General features: G+C 40.6%; 1 protein-coding gene across 2 annotated transcripts in view; it reads right to left on the reverse strand.

Annotated features, from left to right (window-relative positions):
* Positions 1 to 626: 626 nt before the first annotated feature.
* The window catches only part of camsap2b (calmodulin regulated spectrin-associated protein family, member 2b), a 57,180-nt gene continuing 35,440 nt past the window's right edge, over positions 627 to 22,366 (reverse strand). For both annotated transcript variants that reach the window (XM_061796299.1, XM_061796300.1), the window contains 15 exons: positions 18,905 to 18,995; positions 18,704 to 18,799; positions 17,522 to 17,591; positions 17,158 to 17,436; positions 15,172 to 15,859; positions 13,529 to 13,675; positions 13,241 to 13,457; positions 11,883 to 12,066; positions 11,063 to 11,726; positions 8,243 to 8,379; positions 7,867 to 8,081; positions 7,684 to 7,783; positions 4,498 to 4,613; positions 4,297 to 4,415; positions 627 to 3,173 (listed from right to left, as the gene is read on the reverse strand). In XM_061796299.1, the coding sequence (XP_061652283.1) occupies positions 2,874 to 3,173; positions 4,297 to 4,415; positions 4,498 to 4,613; positions 7,684 to 7,783; positions 7,867 to 8,081; positions 8,243 to 8,379; positions 11,063 to 11,726; positions 11,883 to 12,066; positions 13,241 to 13,457; positions 13,529 to 13,675; positions 15,172 to 15,859; positions 17,158 to 17,436; positions 17,522 to 17,591; positions 18,704 to 18,799; positions 18,905 to 18,995 (3,423 nt within the window). In that variant the 3' untranslated portion in view covers positions 627 to 2,873. The remainder of the gene's footprint in view (positions 3,174 to 4,296; positions 4,416 to 4,497; positions 4,614 to 7,683; positions 7,784 to 7,866; positions 8,082 to 8,242; positions 8,380 to 11,062; positions 11,727 to 11,882; positions 12,067 to 13,240; positions 13,458 to 13,528; positions 13,676 to 15,171; positions 15,860 to 17,157; positions 17,437 to 17,521; positions 17,592 to 18,703; positions 18,800 to 18,904; positions 18,996 to 22,366) is intronic.

The raw sequence follows: 22,366 nt of genomic DNA on the forward strand, positions 1-22,366 counted from the left end.
AATGCAACGGAACCGTACTTGGACTCTGATTATTTCACATACCTTAAGAGGTCCCCCGCACTCACCTTAAAATTTGCCTACATCTTTTATCCTTGGAGTCAGTTTGACTCCAGCAATTTAAAATTGAGAACTCAACTTTCCCAAGTTTATGTCAGGTACTTTGTTGTAACTGTACACATAGTACATTGAACAAACAGTACCTGTTAACCACCTTAATCACCACTTTAATTAAAGAAAAAGCATGTCATGGTAAACTCTATATTATCCAAACCAAGCTGAATAAATGTGTAACATTTTGATATTTTTATGTTTTCAACAGCTAAAATAGCCTGGGGTCAAATTGACACCAAATAACACAAATGAGCTGTGTACTGGACAGACATATACGTATCATCATGTTCATTTTATGTTTTACTAGCTGTCCCCATTAAATTTAGGACAATTTTTTAAAAATAGGAAAAGTCATGAAATACGCAACAACATAAATCACATTTTTAGAGATGTTAAACATCGAATGGGGTCAAATTGAGGCCAAAGGTAATCAGAGGGTTAAGTAGAAGTAAAGATACATGATGATATAATTCAGACAGATGGACATGAAATTGAAAGATTAAATGACAGCGCAGGAATCTTGAATCTTGCTGCATTTTAATAAAGCTCAAAGACTGTGGGGAAAAGACAAAAAATGTTCAAGATCTGTTGAGCATATTAAGTAAAATGAAAATTACTATTTGGAAAAAATTGTAATCAATGATCATTATTTGCCTCTGTCAAACCTTCATATATTGCATCCTTGCATTTCATTTTACAACACCTCCTGTGCTCAAACTTCCTTCATCAATACACAACTCCATCTGTTAAATGTTACAAAAAATACTTTACTGTATGCCAAAATATATCTGTACAGTGCTGATGCATACTTGAAGATAAAGAAAAACAAAGTCAAGTAATGAATAGGGGAATATGTCATGAAAACCATTTAAAAACATTTATTTACAATTGTGAATAGTCGAGATATAAGACAAGAACACTGTGATTGTATGTTTCCACTGCACAATAAGGGATTTCTGTCAATCAGTGATATTGTTGAGGATCACACTTTTTTGGATTATAAAATAAAAGCAAAAACAGGAATAAAAAAAAAAAATAGCGACATGATAAAAGGTCCTAAATGAACACATGGGAAGGATGGATATTGATGATAAATTAGAAAAGCTACTCAAAGGCTGCTAGAAGTTCACTTCCAATTATATACAAATAAATTCAAGACATTAAGTATATTTTGTCGCTCTGGATAAAATTGCCTTGAAAATATGTTAGACGCATTATAACAATAGAAATAAATAAATGAGTCTTTTACCAGTGCATTCCAGGAAGGTTTGATGATACTCAATATGATCACTGGAAATGGCAAACACTTCTCTTGGCACTTGAAATACACACAAAAAACATGCTTGTACAGCAACATTTGTACAGGCCGCTTCAGTCTGATCCCTGATCAGACAGAGGGCCCTTTGCCAATGTGAACCCAAAAAGGCGCTTACAAAAAAACCCCAAAAAACAACACGATCAAATCACAACACATCTCGGTGACACAAAACAAGCATAAGGCCGCACATGATCAACTTATAGAAACCGCACTTCCTCTTTGAGAGGCGGGACATTCACTCCAGAGGTTCGTCTCTGCATCGATTGCCTATTATCATCTTGTTTTGGCACGTCAGGAAACATGGTGTCCATTTTAGTCCATATCTGTGAAACTTCTTCCACACTCCAGTTGTGATCTTAGAATCCAAATAGTTTTTAGTAAAGCGGCTTGAATCCATATCCTTGATCTCCAGTTTAAGGTCCATACAGTAATCCGCTTTGAGTCCTCACTAGTAAGACATTTTAGCACACTAGTAGAACGAGAGTGTCTTACTAGCAACATTTTTTCCCAGTCCTAGTACCACTTTTGCCTACAAGTAAGAAATGAAACCTTACTACTAAACTAATGTGCTGCACTAGTAACACTACTAGGCCTAGTGGAAAGCAGTAGTGGGAAAAACGTTACTAGTAAGACACAGTTGTTCTACAGGTCCGCGCTACTCACTCTGCTAGTGCGCTGAATTGACTTGGACAATATATAATAATATAATTAATAAATGCTATGCCGTATCCTTGATATGCAACTTAACATCAATGTGCTAGTATACCTTTTGTACTCACTAGTAGGACAACTTTAGTATTCTAGTTGGTCAACTACATGTTACTAGTGAGGCAAAACTGCACAATAGTTGATAATTGTGTCCTACTAATACTAGACATTTAAAAATTCTACTAGTTAGCTTGAGCTTCATGATCAGTACTAGTGCACACAGATGTCAACTAGTGCACAGTCTTGCCTACCTGGTAACATGCAGTTGTCCTACTTGCATGCCAAAGTTGCCCTACTATTGTGCAGAAATGTTACATAGTGATGGAAGGCAGTATCCATGGGTAATTGACACCCACCCATAAAGTTTGTAATTACCTATTGATGCCACAGGTGGCAGCAAAGCACCTTTTTCAATTAGACAAGGTTACAGCGTGACTAAATGAAGCTCATCTCACTTATATAGTTCCTTGGCCCCAAGATGTCACAAGATTGTGCCAAAGCAATATTTTTAGCGTAGACATGGCTTTGGCCACGGCACAAAATCCGTGAATGGGCTAATTCACGCTAGTGTAAAAAATATTACTAGATAGACACAGTTGTTCTCCTAGTCTAATAAGTTGTTTTACTCAAGAGGACAAAGAGCGTACTAGTACATGGATCTTAAGCTGGATATCAAGTAGATCTAATAAATGCTTCAAAAAGCTTTCCATATTCCAGAGAACGTTGCCCTATGGTGCTACTTCAAGTGCATCTTTTTGGGCGTGCCCTGCTTTTTGTTATGCCATAGATGACTGGCAATGGTGATGGCATCTACACTGGCTGACATGGTTTTGGCCGGGATCTGGCTGAATTGCTTCCTGTCCGAGTTGTATTTATAAAGGCGTTCGATCATCTTTGCGGTGATGGTCTTCGGCCCGATGCCGGTCAGCCGTGTGATCTCCTCTGTCTCGGGACAGTAAGCGTACACCGACCGGAACTGGCAGCCGGCGTCACGGAACAACACAAGGAAGTTGTTAGCTTGGGATTTCTCAATTTCCTGCAGAGAAAGAATACCAAAAGTGTCACCACGCTGCTGTAGAATGTTATCTGTCGAACGCAATTTCTGTAGTAATTGCATATCAATGCTGAAGCGCTAATGTTGAACTGAAATACTGTTAAACTAATGAAATTGTTGAAATGAAGAATGCGAGATGAAGTTGGAATGGGTTGAATCAGTCAAGAAATGTGGAAGGAGGGAAATGTGTAAAACATCTCTGAATTTGGGAATTTTATTGTGAAAATGTATGAATTTGGGGGATGGGAATAGTTCCCAAGATGTCCAGAATGAGCTGAACAGTTTGAAGGTAGAATGGTTTAATCGGTCAAGAAATGTGGAAGGAGGTGGGAAATGTGTTAAATATTTCTAAATTTGGGAAATAACTGTGAAAATCTGTAAATATTAAGAATGGGAATAGTTCCCGATATGTCCTGAATGAGCTGAACAGTTTGAAGGTGGAATGGTCTGAATTGGTCAAGAAATGTAGAAGGTGGAGGTAAATATGTAATATAGCTATTAAATTTTGGAATTTTATTGTGAAAATTGGGGAATTTTGAGGTAAAAATGGAAATGTCCAGAATGAGCTGAAGAGTTTCAACGTGGAATGGTTTTAATCGGTAAAGAAATGTGGAAGGGGGAGGTAAATATGTAAAATAGCTATTATAAATTTGGGAATTTTATTGCAAAAAGTGTGAAATTTGGGGAATGTGAGATTTGCGGGGACGTGGAAAATAGTTGGGTTGAGCAGTTTTAATTTAGAATGGTTTGAATGGGTCAAGAAATGTGGAAGGAGGGGATAATTATGTAAAATATCTCTTAAATTGAAAAGTGTGGGATTTTGGGAACTTTAGGACTGTGGAAAATAGTGCTAAGCACTTTGAATTTGGAATGGGAAACGTGTAACTTTGAATGTTTCATTCACTTGAATGAACTAGGAACTTTGGGAATGTGGAAATTAATTACTCACGTTTCCTGAATTCTTTTTAACCTTTTGTTGTTTGAATGGTTTGAATTTGCTAAGAAATGTGAAAGCGAGGCAAAAAATGTAATAATGAAAGTTTTTTGGTGCAGAATAACGTATTACGGCCTTGTCAGCATTCACACAAGTGGTTACAAAACATACATCGATGATCTTGTTTTTCTGCCCTTCGTTGACCTTTCCAGCCAGGCAGCAGTGGGCCAAGGCATTCTGGATGATGTGCTTGTTGGACTTAGCACTTGGCTCCTTGTATAGTTTGGGTCCTGGATTGCAACAACAGAGTGTCAAGTCGATAAAGGAGCTGAATAAACTCCCCATAAAGCGAGTCAACACAATGCCTAATACCTGTGTACTCAGTGTTGGACGGAGTCGAGGAAGTGGTTGAATCGTTTTCCCAATCTTTCTCTCCATTACGACTACCAGCAGAGGGGCATGAGGAGAGACCCTCAGCAGAGTCTGGCCTGTAGATAGCAACACACAGACGGTGATTGAGACATACTCAAGGTATGTACAGACATTTGTACAAACAGAAGGAGGATGGGATGGGAATCAGCCTGGGAGCTTGCATCACAAGAGTCCTATAAAGCTGTGCAGTGAGCGGCTGGAAGGCATGTTCAGCCAAGCAAAGCAAATTTTAGCTCTGTCATCGCGGCTTCTGTTACAGCGGGTTGAGGCAAACAGTTGGAAATGCAGCCAGCATCTTAAGAAACAAAAATATTTGAGAAGTAACAATGGGAAGAAAAGCTGAATTGAGATGAGACAAGAAAAAAAGACTAACAGGAGTACAGTGGTACCACCGTGTACATTATTTCTGTGTTTAATTTAAACCAGGATGACGGTGTATCTCTAAGTAAAAGACAAGGTGGGGCCTTCTCCGGAAACACAGCTCATGTCGACAAACTAGTAGGACTACTAACCTTCCCTTCTTTTCTTTAGGGGAGTTTAGAAAGAACGGAACTTGAGAAGGAACTACTTTATTGCTTCTGAGGGAAGCATGCAATAGAAGGAAAGGAGACAAGGACACAATAAAGGTGTGTAAAACATAACAGATAATCCATAAAGTCATTAGTACATCATCGCTACAACATTGCTTTATGTGGTATAGAGCAGTGGTTTCCAAACTGGGGTCAACAAAAGGTGTATTATTTGGGGATAAAGTCCTATTTGTTTTGAGAAAAAAGGCAGATTTTTTTGGGGAGAATATATTCCTAGTTTTAGAGAATACATGTATACTTGCTTCCCTCGTAAAAGTTTGACTTTAATCTCATAATAATATTTCTATCTCAGAAAAATATGTCTTCATCCTCGAAAGATTACGTCTTTTTATCTTGACAAAATAAGTCCTTGTTCTTGGAATGATTACAACTGTTATTTCCTCAAGAAAATATGAATATGACATAACATTACTACTTTATTTTCCTCAAAGAAATGTGAATTTGTTATAGTAACATTCCAACATTTTTCCTGAAAATAGGCAACTCTTTCATTCCTATGGCATTTAGGAGTTCATGAGTTAGTTATGTTTAATTGGGGTTATGATTATGAAGGGGTCCTTAGAAAAAAATTCTCCCCTGAAAGAGTTCTTTGGACCCAAAAAGTTTGAGAACCCCTGTCATGGAGTGCATTGTTAAACAATGGAGTGGGTGGTGGTGTATTGTTTTGTTAACTTTGGATTACTCCTCAAAAATTAGGTTTAATATAGGGGTTGAACTGATTATCGTATTTTCACGACCATAAGGCGCACTTAAAAGTCTTAAATTTTCTCCAAAATGGACGGGGTGCCTTATAATGCGGCGCACCGAGTTCCAACATCTATAAATGTTGTTGTGTGATGAGCGCTCCGCTTGACTTTTTAAAATTTTATTTTATTTTTTGAGCATTTCCTGCCGACACGCTGCTTACACAGAGGAAACGCGGACGTGGCTGAGGGTGCGTGAAGTCGAACGCAAAAGTCATGCCCCGCGCCGTTTTTTATTTCTTTTATTTTTTTATACCGCTTGACTGTCTGCGCAGTTTAAACTGCGCTTACGAAGCACAGTTTAAACTGCAAGCTATCAGTTACGCGGAAGAACATGGGAATCGAGGAGCCGCGAGAGAATTCAAGATCAACGAATCCAGGGTTCGCAAGTGGAGGAAACAAGAAAACGAGCTTCGCCAAGTCAAGAAGACGAAGCTGAGTTTCCGCGGGAAAAAAAAGAAAAACAAAACGAGGAAACAAGGCGAGGTGGCCGTAGTTGGAAGACCAACTCGAGCAATGGATTAATGAGCAAAGAACAGCCGGGAGAAGCGTCTCAAGTCACCATTCGACTGAGTGCAATAACACGAGGCTCGCCATCATTCCGGGAGGCTTGACGAAGCGCTGGACATCCACGTAAATAGGGCGTTCAAAGTGAAGTGAGCGGCGTGGGAGCCATGGATGACAGATGGCGAACACAGCTTTACTAAGACTAGGAGGCAGCGCCGGGCGAGTTACGCCACAATTTGTGAATGGATTGTAGATGCTGGGCTAACGTGTCTGCTTGCACTGCTGTTCGAGCTTTCGCACGGCAACGACTCGAACCTGCCGTGTTTGATTGAGAACTTGCCCAGCTGTTCATTTCGGATACAGAAGATGAGGACTTTGATGGATTTGTGGATGAGGATTGATCAAAAAATAACGTGAGTACATTGTTAAATACTTCAATAAAGTACAACCGAACTCAGTTTTGCTCCTGCTCCCTTTTTAAAAACATTGTTTTAGCGTGCATCCATGCTACCGTATGTTTTAAGCTAGCGTATGTTTTACCATGCCTGCGCCCAATAATACGGTGCGCCTTATGTATGTGTTAAATACAGAAATAGACCCCGTAACTGAGACTGCGCCTTTTAATACGGTGTGCCCTATGGTCGTGAAAATGCGGTAGTCACCAAGTCGACTTTACTACGCCGCATCAACATTTTAAGCTTGGAGTCGACTAATCGCTAATTAGATGTTTTTGGCATCTCATCTTCCAGTTGGCCAATTTAGAGTACTTTTGACCCGCTTATTTGTTTCTATGCCAGTCTGGTGAAACGTATGTCTTTACGTGCAACCGGTCCGCGGTGACCGCTCTTATGTGCTGCAAAATTATCAATAACGTAATCGATTAACAGACCTCGACTCGACTTTCACCACATTACAGTCGACTATAAACAAATCTTTAGTCGTTCAACCCCTAGTTTAAAAAGCACAAGATAATTTCATAGGCAGAAATATAGCGGAGATTGAATCATGCATAAAAACACACGCTCAGTCTAAAAAATACACATCGGAAACTTCAGTAGGTATAATCGATGAGCGGAAGTTCAAAAAAAGTTCTACCAACTCATTAAAAACATGAACTAAATATTGACTGATTACCACTTAGTGTTAAGGAAGGTGAAAGGATTATGGTCTTTTTTTTTTTTCAACCAAAGGGAAAAGCTGACTGGTTAAAAAGTACAATGAGTAAAATGTAAAAACAGAAAACCACAACAATATTCACAGATGAAAACAGAAAGGGTTTTCTTTACCGGAAGTTCTTCTTGTTATCTGGATGGTTGCTCTCATTATCAGTCAGATTCAGAGAGGCCAAAGAAATGCTAGACACCGAGTAGCCTCGAGGACGCACCCCTGTACCACAACAACATCACGCAGGTTAAGCATGATTCTGCATTATTAGGTTTGTTTTGCCATGGGATTTGCGCATCTCCTACCTGCCGCTCTCACAATGGGACTGGAGGACTCCATGCCATCCCTGTGGATGGACTTGGGGCGAGGCTTCTTCTTGAAACTTCCACATCTGGGCTTGATGACCTGATCCATGTCCTCCATCAGCTTCAGCTGCTTCCTCCTCAAATACTCGTTCTTGATGTAATCTCTCCTTTCCTTTTCCTCATCCCGCTTCTGCTGTTCTTCCTCCGCTTTCAACCTAGTGGACAGGAATTGTCATGTAAGTACAATGAATAAAATAACATGATTTAACCCAGTGATTCTCAACCACTGTGTGTCGGGTTAATAAATGCAATAAAGGTTGGGAAATAATGGTTTAACCAGCAATTTCCAAATGAAGACAAAATGAAAGAGAGAGACCGTGCAGCTTCCTTCTTCTGCTCCTGGTCCACCTCCTGCTGTTGTTTCTTCTTCTGCACCTCCTTCTCCCTCCTTAGCCTCTTCTCCAGAAGAGCTGCTTTCTTTGCCGCCATGTCCTCGTCACCTTTTGCATCATCCTGATGTTTCATGAATGGGGAAAAACAGCATTATCACAGAAAATGCTTTAGGGGTGGCCATTTAACTAAATTTCCTTGATCGAATATTGGGGAAATTATCAATTAAACCAGTAATCCCAAAATGGTGAACCCCTGTTCTTCGCCTGGGAGACGTTCCAGGTCCACCCGCTGGATCGGCGGTATAGAGCGATCATTTAAAAAAAAAAAAATGTAATAGTTTTATCTCCCGCACATTCTTTAAAACATTACAAGTATGTAGCTCAACCTCCCATAGCTGATGTCAAGTTATTCTTTTTTGGAAAGCAAGCAAGTTTAGTCTGAAACAACAGCACCTCTGCTGGTTGCAGCTAAGTAGTGCATTACATTTTGCCTGAGTTGCTTCAACACTCGATTAGTCAACAAGCAATTCCACACAATAGACAGACTTTTAAGGCCTTTTTACGCTGCACTTAGAGCGCAGCGCTTCGTGACGAACCGATTCATTGTTTATGTGCTGCAAGCGCACGTCGACAGAATGCCGCACGATGGCCATTAGCCATTGCGGCACTGTGCCTCAAGTTGAGAAATGCTCAGCTCGGGAGCAGCATCGCTGTGAGGTCAGAAGGTGCACCAAATAGGAGAGGGATTGCCAGAGTGATTTGAGATTGCTAACAGCAATAGACCAACTAGTGGGAAAAACATCCATGCTACTAAGCATAGGCCGCTAAGCAACTACTACTTCCAAATTAGGACAAGCTTGCACCAGAGCGCAGTTGTCCACATGCCCTGCCCCATGATGAACACCATGAAAAGAACTTTACAGTACAAGTTGTAGCTTTAATGCAACATTGGTAACTGTCTGTTGTATCTCTGTGATCAAAGTCTACCGATCAGTCTGGCTTTGGTTGTGGCTCAGATTGATGTATCATGAGTGCAGTATTATTTGTGATTGCACATGTTGTGCCATCAACTGTATTACATTTTGTCTGCAGAGGCTCTCAATCTGGTAGAGGAGTCAACAATGGTACATCTACGGTACTTCCAGTTTCATGACTACTTTGGTCAAAAGTTGAGACGTTGTAACCGAACAGATCCACCAGTGGTTATTTATACAGGGTGATTGAAAAGTAACTCCCCATTGTAAAATACTTATAATTTATTAATATGTTGTCATATTGTTTTTCAATTTTTTGGTGTATGTTCCATGATTAAAGGAGCAAGTCTATTCTACCAAACCAAGGACTTTGGAAGAACTTGAAGGGCGAATACGAGAAGTTATGTCTTCCATCCCACAAGAGTTCCTTGTGAAATCAGTTAATGCGGTTCCCAGACGGCTTGAGAAACTGGTGGCTAATGCTGGCGCCAATATTAAGTTTTAAATAAAACTCTTTCTTCTCATGTTCATTTCTTGTAAGAATTATCGTTCAGAAATAAATTACAAGTACCATGGATTGTAAAAATGCATTATACATAGGTAGAAGGGTTTTCCAGAATTCTGAGGTCAATTTTGGGGGTGCGCATTATACATGGGTGCGCATTATACACAAGAAATTACGGTACTTAAAAATAGGGAGTTACTTTTCAATCACCCTATATATTTCTGGATGCTTATAACTCAGGTAGCATCAAAGGCCTTATAATTAAGCTATACCATTGCATTACGTCATTAAATATGGACAACGTTCAGAGAAAGAGTTCAATGAAATAACATTGGGCGTGTGGCTGGATGCATGAAAAACACAATCATCTTCCACCTAGGCATGGGCTGGTTCCCAGTTACAAGGTATAACGTGGTTTTAAAAAGTAACTTTTTTTAAAAACAAATTACTAAAAGCCGTCAGTGCAGGCAAAGTGACAGGACCCATCCAAAACCTGCTTACGAAACTGGCTGCTAAGGAGGCAATTCTTCCAACACGATGTCACATTCATAAGAGCGCCACCAATCTTTGACAAATTCAAGATAACGTTAATACATTAATATAAGGCTGCCCTGAAACGAACGTTTGGAATCAGCTACCAAAGTTTGCATGTCTACAATGCAACAAATAAATACTGTAGACTCGCTACCAAGGCAAATAACTGGCACTAGCATGGCTAACATCACTTTGTTTCCACTCTGACCTTACTTCACCAAACGAGGAGCATGGAAGTAGCTATTCATTTTCTGAGAAAGAAGTACTTTTTCTGTTGTACTACATTTTGATTTCATTTGGAAAAATTCTAGTTTATTTTTTATGTGTACTTATGTAACTACATAGCACGTTCCATGGAAAAAAATGATTTTGCCAAATAGTATTACACAGTCAGAATCTGATACCAGCCCATGCCTACTTCCACCAATTCATGGACCTGGAGAGGCTTTTGTTGGAAAAACCCACTCCATTTTTTCATTACTCCCCAGCGGAAATCCAAATTTTCTGGAGGAAAGTGGGAAAGATCATATCAAAGGTTTTGTTTTTTTAAAGTGTCATTCTTAACCCTATATCTTAGAATTATCCAAGAAGGATTCAACAAAAATGAGATTCATCTTTTAAAGGTATTGCTAGCTTCAAGCAAAAAAATAAAACAATCACAAAACATTGGCTCCAGAGAAACTGCCCCATGGTAAGCATTTTTATCAAAATTGTAAAACATCTACATGTGCTGATGACTGATGACAGTAGATCCAATGACTTATATTGGATCTACTGTTGCTCCACCTCACCTTGAAGAAAAATCCACAGCACATCTTCTGGTCTTCTCCGGTTTCTCCAGTTGTCTCCTCAGCTTGGCTCTCTGCAGGCCAGATTCCAGACAGCGTAACCTCCACAAGTTCTCTCTTGTCCTGAAGGTTTTTGTTGCCTTGGACCTCAGACATCGGCTGACACAAGACCTCTGAAGTCCTTGACTGTTCATTCCTTAGCGGAGTTTCCTCTGGACCTTCTGATCCTTCTTCCTTCTCTTTGGCTGCGGGAGACTGAGGAGTGCCTGCACTCTTCTTCTCCACCATCTCTTCTTTGTCCTTAGTGTTTTCTTTGCTCTCTTTGGTCTTCGGGCTCTTGCTATTCCAGGATCCTTCGTCGTAACTCAAGTATGCAAACGAGCTGGTATGAGTTTGGCTCGACGTGAACCGCCTCAGTCTCGGTAAGCTGTCTACCGAGGTGGGGGTGTTGAGCATTCGGTTGATGGGCGTGATCTTCAGATCATTCGGCCGCGGAATTCGAGGTGTTCTGGCGTGGAAGGAGGCCGGCCGTCGCTTAAGGCCAGCGGCGGGACGACTGACGGAATTGGCAGAGCCAGACGAGGACAAAATGGGGGACAAGGAACCCACCGACCCTCTGGTTGATCCTCGGCCTGTGACACTGCTGCTACGCAACTCACGGAGCTGCCTGGGGAGGGAAAACAAGGTTAGAGTTCATGACTTATGAGAGCATAACACTAAGGTTCCCTTTTCCAAGCAGTTTGGTCTCCTGTCAACTCAATGTCATCTAAATCAGTTCTGCACATTCTTAGTGGGGTACCAACCACAGTGGTATATGGCCTACCTGTGTGGTGATGGCGCAGGGGGAGGAATGACCCAAGCTTTTTGCTGTTGTTCTTTCATGGACATGATCCTCTCCTGCTGCTGAGCCAGTCGCTGCATCTCTGTTTGGAGGAACCCCAGTGATGTGTTCAGCCTCTCGATGGAGCGAGTGTAATCTGCAAGGTCAGTTTCCCCTGGCGTTAAACCTGCATCACATACAGAATTGGATGAGCCTCTGAAAACTTGGTTGAATTATTTTAATTCATATATGAGATTCTGAGGGAAAAAGGTGAAGTCGAGTGATGAGCATCATTGATCTTTTAAATGAAAACAAATAAAATCAGCTCTTTATTAAATCCCACTGAATATTTGTGTGACATAGTGTAATAATAACTTCGAAGGAAGTGTTTTCATCTCATGTCAGGATTCCACCATATTTGGTAACTTGAGTCAAACTGGTCTCCACAGGCACCATTGTAGCAGTAGAACCATGTTAATTTCCCCAACCAATTAGCAAAGAAAAAACTTAATAATGAAAAATAAATGAATTACTGTTATTAAGTGACCCCAATTGATTGTGGGAGGTACAGACTCACCCACAATAGGTGAAAAACTGTGATCAAAAGAAACCATGGAAGACAGTGGTGTCAAGATAATTTTTTTCACAGGCCACATTTTCATTATGGTTTTTTTCTTGGAGGGGCGTTATAACTGTGAAACTGCATAAATGTATAACTGCATCTTAATATTATCACAAAAAAAGGATTGATTGAGTCATAACTTGATTTAAAAATAGAAGTCAGGGAAAATAATTTCTTCAATGGCTGTTCACTTTATTTTAAAAAGGGTTTTGCTTGCAATAATTTTAATGTTATTAAAACTGAAGACAACTGAGGCACTGAGAACCAGAGCAGGCTAACTAAATTTTTTTGTCATTTAAAGTTTTAGCTTCTAATAAAGGTTTAGTGCAATAGTGGTCTAACACCAAACATCTGTCAAATAAATCAATATTTCATGAGATGATAAGATGACAGAAGATGATAAATAACATTTGCTTGCACTAAATTGCAGATGCACTGGCACCTAAGTTAAAGTGCTGAGTGTAATAATGGACTGCCCCCTTTATTTCAAAATTGTAACTAAACCTTGATTTAGACTAGTATTAATCTGAAAGCAATGCCTTTTATCTATTCATTTCTTCACTTAACTTAAAAAGGACAAAAATTGAGTTAGCCCAGTCTAGTTCTCACTGGATCAAGTTTCAATGTTGGTAATGTTTTTAATGAGAAACATGAAGTAAACAAACATGATTTGCTTTAGGTGAACCGCAATACAGTGGGTGAACAAAAGATAACTAGTCATGATTGCTTGGTTGCCTACCTCCTCCATCTTCACAGGAAGATTTGGGAGCCGCACCATCAGGCTTGCATCGCTCTGCCCTCTCCATGCTGCCATGGCTGGTTAGCGTCTTTGGCGAAGGCGTTAGACCTCCGCTCGAATTGGGACTGAGTGGGCTGGTCACGCCTTTTCTTCGCACTACATTCAGAAAGGCTGTTCTACCCATCTTCTGACGATGCCGTGTAAATGCTTCCTCCACCTGGGAAGAGGATAATATGAGTACCACCGGCAAGAACTACACCAATTTTAACTACTTTTTACTTTGCTTACCTTCTTCTTTTGGGCTTCAATGGCTCTGCGCTTTTCCTCCAGCTTCATCCTCAGCTGGATCATCTCTGAGGCTATCAGTTGGGAGGGGTCTCGGGGAGAAGGTGTGACTGGAGAAGGTGATGTGATTGGCAAAGGGGGTGTACCAATCTAAAAAAATAAAATAAAACCAGTGAACAATTACATTAAAGCCAGTGATTCCCAATGTGTGCTGCAGGAAATTATCCAATTTCACTTAATTGTTCCAAAACATAAGTATTATGTATTTACTCCAAATAATGTATCTTAGTTCATCTATCTATGCCAGCGACGTACAGTGACGATCATAACAACTTCCACTACGTGGCAAAGAGCTGGTACAATTAACCTCTGTCACCACTTGTTGTCATTCATAAAACAGAATAGCTTTGTGTTAAACTAAAGAGGTCCACATTTTACATCCAGTAGGTAAATTTGTGAGTAAATTGAAACTAGTTCATCATTATTTCAATATAGTATTACAGTATATTATTTTCAATATAGTATTGTATGAGGAGCGTCGTGGTTCTAGACCTGCTCCTTATGTAAAGCTTCTGCTGTGAATTGTTGCTATATAAATATAATTGAATTAAATTGGGAGGCACGGTGGACGACTGGTTAGCACATCTGCCTCACAGTTCTGAGGGCCGGGGTTCAAATCCTGGCCCCGCCTGTGTGGAGTTTGCATGTTCTCCCCGTGCCTGCGTGGGTTTTCTCCGGGCACTCCGGTTTCCTCCCACATTCCAAAAACATGCAAGGTAGGTTAATTGACGACTCTAAATTGCCCGTAGGTGTGAATATGAGTGCGAATGATTGTTTCTTTATATGTGCCCTGCGATTGGGTGGCGACCAGTTCAGGGTGTACCCCGCCTCTCGCCTGAAGATAGCTGGGATAGGCTCCAGTAGCCCACGACCCTAGTGAGGATAAGCGGAACGGAAGATGAATGAATGAATGAATTAATTAAATTGATGTACAGTGCCCACAACCTCTACTTTTTTATATATATTCACTGAAAAATTACCCCATTTGCTGTTTTAATGCGCTTTCTGAATAAATGACGATACCGCAAGATGGCACCAAAGCCCTGTGTACTGTAATAGAAAAGTTTGCTTTTGCTCCATCTTGTTGCATCTTAGTTTCACGGAACTATGTTGAAGTGAGGGGAGGTGCTTTGGCCATAATAGAATCGTGCTTTGATACCATCTTGTGGCATCTAGGCAATGGCCATCACTTACTATCAGATTTTCCTTACTCTTCCCCTACCAACAGTGGCAGGCTGTACTGACATGTTTGTTTGGAGGTGTGCTGTGAAATTTTTGTAACGTAAAACATGCGCCTTAACTTAATAAATGTTGGGAAAAACTGATTTAAGTGTGCTGTGCGATATTGCTGTGCGATATTACGATGTATATCACAGTGCGCTATAAAAACGTCTACTGTATGATACAATCCTCTGTCATTTATATTATTTTGATGTGAGGTAATATGTTAGTGCTGCACCAATGTAGCGTTTGAGAAACACAACAGCAGTCGCCTCACTCTACAGGCATTGCTAATTGATTTACGCTAAATCCAACTGTTAGACAAATGTGACAGTTGGATTTAGCGTGGGTTGAGCAACACAAACCTGTGAGCAACTGTTCCTTGCTGGGTGTCTATACGGTGTGTTGACATCTGAACTCTCCGGTGTCGTTCCTCCACTGCTCCTTCCCTCCAGTTTTCTGAATTTCTGCTCGGCGAAGCTCGTCATGCGCACCATGCCGCCTCCCGAACCACCGTAGGATGAGGCGGGACTCACAGTGTGGGATCTGGGCAGGGTGGGTGCTGAACTCCTGTCTTCTCCATCCTCTCTGCCACTGCTAAATCCGGGGTTTGACTCACCAACCCCTTTGCACCGTCCTTCCCAATTCCTCTCCCTCTCAGGCAGGGGGCACGAGCGTGCCATGGTCTCACAGTCTGGGTCTATATCTGAATAGTCTCTCAGAGAGGAGTCTTCATCCAAGCTTTGGATTTCCTCTGTCCTCACATGAATGCCTGTGTCGTCAGTGGAGAGCGAATTAGGGTCATGGTCAATGAACCGGGCCTTAGCTGCACCCGGGTCGTCTCCTTGACCCGTGGCCCCCGGAGGCCCTGAAGGTTGAGCACCATGGAGAAAGAAGCCATTGTCTTGGTCTCCCAAGCCCAGGCTGGCGTGGGGCCGTTCTGTGTCGTGGATAATCTTTAGTGCCTCCTCGATGCTCGGAGGGGTCGAGGGGCTGATGTGGCCGCTGTGATTACCACGGTGATTGGTGTCGGGGAGTACTCCATTGGGATGCCTAGAGTCAGGGCAGAAGTGCTCATTAAAGCTTTGGAGACTTTAAATATGGATCCAAAAGCCACACACAAAAATGACTCCTAGGGATGGACACATGACTATATTTCCTTCAGTAAATTTTGGGAAATTAATGAGCAATTATTAATTAGGATTTTTAAATAATATTTTTGGATTTGGCGACACAGTTCACAAGTGGTTAGCACATCTGCCTCACTATTCTGAGTTTCAGGGTTAGAATCGCAGCTCCAGCCTTCCTGGGTGGAGTTTGCATATCCTCCCTGTGGTTGAGTGGGTTTTCTCCAGGTACTCCAGCTTCCTCCCAGGTTTTAAAAACTACCGAGATTCACACTAGGATAACGCCTTGATCATTAATCTCGTCAACAACACTGGCACGAAAACAGGTGTTCGGAATCTATCGTTCCATATACCACTTCTTCAGATTAGGGTTGGAGACGAGCTGGAGCCTATTCCAGCTAACTTTGGGAGCGAGGCAGACTACACCCTGGTTTGGTCATCAGTCAATAAAAATGTCAGGAGTTCATAATATGTATAAAGAGAGTCTCCTGTACTTTTCAAAATGACAATCAAAAAATAATAATAATTGATTAATTAATCATTAGTCTCAGTGAAATTTCTGTTCAGAGCATCTACCCATCAATTTTCTATACCGTTTGTCCCCATTAAGGTCACGGGGAAGCTGGAGCCTATCCCAGCTGACTTTGGGTGAGTGGTGGACTGGACTGGACTGCCAGTCACTTGCAGGGCACAAAAAACACTCACATTCACATTCATACCTATGGGTAGGTTAGGTCCCTCGCACACCAAGCGATGTCACGCAGTATCCAGGGTTCTGTCCCTAGATTTGATAAGTGGCCGACTGTTGGCCAGTCATTTTGCTACGATTCAAAATGTGAATTGCTGGTGGATGGCATCGCAATGTCACAGATATAACAGCCAGTTTAAAATACACAAGCTTTCATAAGAAATACATTTCTGTAGTCAGTGAATGGGGAGAATTCTAGCCGGTTTCCTTTTTTTTTGTGGCCATCCGCATCTTCCTTTTCAAGCCTCACACAGGAGGGCCTGAGCTGAGATTTGAGCCCAGAACCTCTTGGCTGTGCGGCAGACATGCCAACCAATAACACACCATGTTGCCTCTTCCACATAATCAAGCAAGGAAATGTAGTCCAATAGACAAGCTTTTTCCTAATTGTTCCACTGGGAAAGTCCATGCCTGGTTTGGCAATAATGTCTAACATTGTTTTGGTAGATATTTTTGATTAAACAATGACACTGCACCTGCTTTGGTTCTTGATCGAGAAGGTGTTGTTCCTGCCCAGCGGTTTGTGGGGGATGAAGTCTTCCTCATCCTCTGCGATGTGTCCACTCTGTCCATTCACGTGAGGCGTGAGGGACACGTGGCGCTTCATGCCACCTCGAGGTGCATAGTGAACTTTGAACCCCAGGCCGTCGCTGCTGGCGGAGCGGGTCATACCGCTCAGGGAGGGCGCTTTACAGGACGGCAATGTGGCATCTCCATCCAGAGGAATCTCAAAGGAGATTCCACGTGTGGAAGAGCTAAAGGATGAAGGTTTTTTATTATTATTATTATTGTATTGGATTACCTGCTTTAGTAGGAAAGGTGTGGATTTTAGGTACAAACCGTCTCTCCTGTGGCCAAGTCCCAACACAACCATCCACAAAGGACATGGAGGTAGATCTCTTCATTACAACTAATTCAGAGGGCAAGACAAAAATTTCAGTAAAACAGCACAGTCCCGTAATCCCCACTATTCGTGAGCTGGAGCCGTGAATTCCCAAAATCTGCACGCCCTCTCAAAGGTTTGCCTACAGATGCCACAAATTGGCCACAAAGCACAACTTTTCTGTTATGGTGTTTTTCAGCAAATAATGTTGGACAGGTTTATCCCAAAAAAGCTGCGAAAATGATAATTTGCAAATACCGATATGCGATGGTAACATATTTTTTTTTTTAAAGTGACACCCTAAGTGAGATTTTATATGCTACTATCAGCAATTTATGATCTACACATTTGTTTTAATATTACAGGATTATGATTTATGGTTATTTACTGATTAGTCTACCATGCTGATTGAGGCTCATCGCTCAGAAGCAAGTTATAAATTTAAAAGTACACGTTATATACAGTAATTGATAACAACTGATATTTTAGTTTTGCTTTACCACTTTCTTTCTCCCTTTTTTTTCTCCTCTTCTTCTTTTCTACCCTCTTCTCTGGACAGTTTGTCATTTTTACATGTTTACATAGTTCTCAATTAATTTGTCCCTCCCCCCCCACAGATTGTAAGCAGCCATACTTTGGGTTTACCATTTGTAATGCCCATTAATTGGTCATTGCTTGATATTTGAATCTGTGTTAGCGTTTTGATTTTAAGAGCTAATAGTCATATATTGGAGGTGATTCCCCCCCCCCCCCCCCCCCCCCCCCCCCCCCCCCGTGCCTAAATGGCCAGCCGACCCGGAACAAGAATAATAGCTTAGTGATAACTAAGCAGGCCCTGATTTTGCACAGAGTAAGTATATTTGTGAGTAAATTGAGGCAAGCTAATCATTATTTCATTTATACTTTTTGTGACTTTTTTTGGGTGGTATGCTGTAACATTTTTCTAATGTAAAATATGTGCCTTGACTGAATAAAAGTTGGTAAACACTACTCTAGATTACACTAGAAGTTGCCATGATGTTTTAGAATGGTGAAAAACATGTCCAATAAGCTTAAAATTTTTCGACGATGTCTGTAACAGATTTTTAGTGTCTTTTTTGCCATTTCCTTAAAACTAAAAAACAAATAGAAGTATATACCTTCATCACAGACGTCCTCTGGGCTATCAGGTCTGTCCACATTGTTTTGCTTGGACACAGGAGCCATATTTCTACGGGATGTTACAGGCTCACAGGCTGCGGAGTTAGAGAGCTTACAGTTAGTTTTCACAATTTCATGTTGTACCAATTTAACAAGTAGCATTCTGATATTGTTATTGATCGTTAAGTTGCAGGCTGTACCATTTGGGTCAAAGACTCTGGGTTGCACAAAGGAGGGTTTGACCACTTCGAACCACCAGAAAAGCTCAGCCAGAAACACCAGGTAGTTACTCTGCGACAACACACAGGCACACACTTAATGAAAATGTTATAATTATACACAATGAGATGGAATTTTAATATTTTGGCTGTGTTATCTAGCTGCATGAATGGGGAGAATATAAACATTAGTATCACGGAATTGTTCACCAATGCAAAACTATACCCACAATGAACTCCCACTTCATTGACACGTCAGTCAAAACCGTGCGTGTATATTCCTGCAATATGTTAAAAATGTGTCTATTTATATTGCACCTGTTTCACCACGTGCTTGTTTAAGGATGCTGGATGATGACAATGTTGTACAAGCCATGTGGCTGATCTATTGGGTCAGGGCCTGTGTTGCTAGGTAACTGGATAAGAAGTGTACTGGACTGGGAAATCTGTACAGGCTTTACTGTCTGTGGTGTCCAATGACAAGCCTCCTGAAAGCAGTCAAAACCCCATCTGGAAATCAGTTTACTTATGTCATACATACGCAGTTGGATGCACAACGCATTAAAGTTTGTTTTAACAACAAAGCCATTTGCAGTTGAGGCCAATACAGATGATTTACGTGCATGGCAGCACACATGGAACAGTCTTTCTTTACAGGAATTTTCCTCATTGTTTGATACATTTAACACAATCCAGTAATTAGATCCTTTTTATAAACAAAGAAATATGCAGAGAAATAGTAACTATAAACATTCTCATGTCACTTGATCTGTCAAGTCAGCGTTAAGATAACTTTTTTTTTATCATTACGTGACCATATTTATTGATAAAATAATTACAGGATATGGATAGTCATCATCAAGACATAATTTGAGGTACAACGATGAGGTTTGTTGCAAATTGATTTTTGAACTTCTTTAACCAGTGTTTCTCAAACTTTTTACACCAAGTACCACCGAAAAAAAACAACAAAAAAACTCTCCATGTATCACCAACATGACCAACGTTAAAATACACTAGGCCCGAGTTCATCAAAAATGAAGCAGAGGTTTTATTCCTAAAAAGTATATTTAATATTAAAAGCCACTGTAACATTATGCACAGTTTCAATATTGAGACTGCACTTAAGTATAGAATAATAATACAAATAGTATAACTGTAAAAATAATATAAATAGTATAACTGTACTTAAATGATTACATTCAAATGTATCGAATAAAAAAGTAAATAAAAAAAAAGTGTACCTAAATAAATGTTTCTAAATGATTAAATGCAAATATATTTAAATATTAAATACAACAGAACTGTACTTAATACACGTAAGTAAGTAATGTACTGGATTATAAAAAAATGTTGAAGTTGAAACATGCAGGTTGAACAATTAATTCAGCGATTATTTCGTAAGCCACGAGAAGCCCACGTGCCACCAGTGGTCCTCGATGAGAGTATAGATACCGCATTTTGGATCATGTACTGTGAGAGTTCATGATGTGAGGTATCAAGGTACTCTTTTGCCGCACCCACCCTTGTGTCTAAGCATGGAGAGATTGAATACAAATAATATTATATTGATTTTTTATTAATTATATTATATTGATGTGAATGTGAGTGCCAATGGTTGTTTGTTTCAATGTGCCCTCCGATTGGCTGGCGACAGGTTAAGGGTGTACCCCGCCCCCTACCCGGAGATGGCTGGGACAGGCTCCAGCAGCCCACTAGTGAGGATAAGCGGTGAAGAAAATGGATGAATGGCTGATATATTTTGTTATTACTTGTTTGATTTGCATGGGTTTTCTCCTGGTACTCCGACTTACTCCAACATCCCAAAATCATGCATGGTATGTTAATTGTAGTCGCTAAATTGCCTATAGGTGTGAATGTGGGTGTGAATGATTGTTTGTACCCTGCCTCTCACCCATAGTCAGCTGGGATGGGCTCCAGCTCACCGAACAACTCAAGTGAAGATAAACACTATAGAGAATGGATTCATGGATGGCTTTAAAAAGAACCGGTCTGGTGAATATCAAGTGTTGTGGTGCTCACAAGAGAGTGAAAAGCAAGTGTTGGAGACCAACGAACAAACAAACATGCTTTGGAAGGATCTCAAAAGAGATGTTTTCTAGTCTGCAAGTCAGCTGTGCCTGGAATGGGAATGTTTCCGCCCACACTCTCTACACATTATTTAACCACTAAGACTTCGCTGCTTCGTCCAATTCCGACACCACAGAGATCCTATTACATGGCAAGTTGGCATTGATTAGCCATAGCCACAATTGGTGGTTGTATTGTGTGTAAAGTTCCCATGTTTTTGTTGTTGTACAAAAGCAGTGGGGATGACAAGGGGAGCGAACAAGAGAGGCAGGCAGAGACAGGCCAGGATTGGGAGGGTCTGTCCTCTGTGCTACTGAGGGACGCGGTCACACACAGACTGTCATATTCATTTCGTCTGGCGGCGCAGCAATACTCGTTCTAGCAAAAAAATTTTTTTAATTGTCTTCACGTCCTTGCATGCACATACAGAGGCGCACATAACCTCAGGAAGAGTCAGGCAGGCAACACACACACATTAATGTATTATTATGTAGTCACGCATGTTTTTCCTTGCGTGACTCATTCTCCCCTATTAGTCATAACCCGCTGTCTTTCTCCTTATTCTCCAAAACAACTTTTCTTTAATGTTTTTCAGATGAATCCACATTCAGAATCAGAAACAATGACTTTCTGCATCTTTGCCATTCTTTTACAATATTTATTTATTCCTAGGGCTGACAAGCAATATTTTTTTTTAAGGAAGATTAATCACACTTTTTAATTTTGATTAATCAAAATTTATTTATTGAAAGCCCCATCGGGGTGACTTTTGAAGCAAAATTTGCCGCCGAGCATACCAGTCGGAGTCTGCTCCCCTCATCTTTGCATTGGCGTAGGCGTTGACCTGATCACTGGCCTTGTGGCAACCTGCACCACGTTTCAGATATCCATCCGCAGTTAAGGTAAAGGAGTGTGTCAAAAATAGAAGCGTCAAAAATAATTGTGTGATTAATCTGCAGTAATACATGATTAATGCGATAATTTTTTGAAATTAACATGAATGAATGCATTAATTTTGACAGCCCTATTTATTACAAACAAGTTTATTCACTTAACTACAGTGGTTATCTGACAAACAAGTTTTTCGCGATACAAGCCGTCATTCGGCCAATTTTTTGCTTTGATTTACGAGCAAAAATTCCAGATACAAGTGTTGTATGAGCAGTAAAATCAACTCAGCTCACTTCAAAACAAACAGTTTGGCAGATAATAAGCAATTCTTCAAAAAAAAGAGGCTTGAATTTTAATGTCAAACTATACATAACACAAAGATTTACATATGTTTAATTATGTTTAATACATATGTTTAATTTAAATCAACCACATAACATTGGCTTCTGCTAGCTTAATGCT

This window comes from Phyllopteryx taeniolatus, chromosome 14 (genome assembly GCF_024500385.1).
Source record: "Phyllopteryx taeniolatus isolate TA_2022b chromosome 14, UOR_Ptae_1.2, whole genome shotgun sequence".
Lineage (NCBI taxonomy): Eukaryota > Metazoa > Chordata > Actinopteri > Syngnathiformes > Syngnathidae > Phyllopteryx > Phyllopteryx taeniolatus.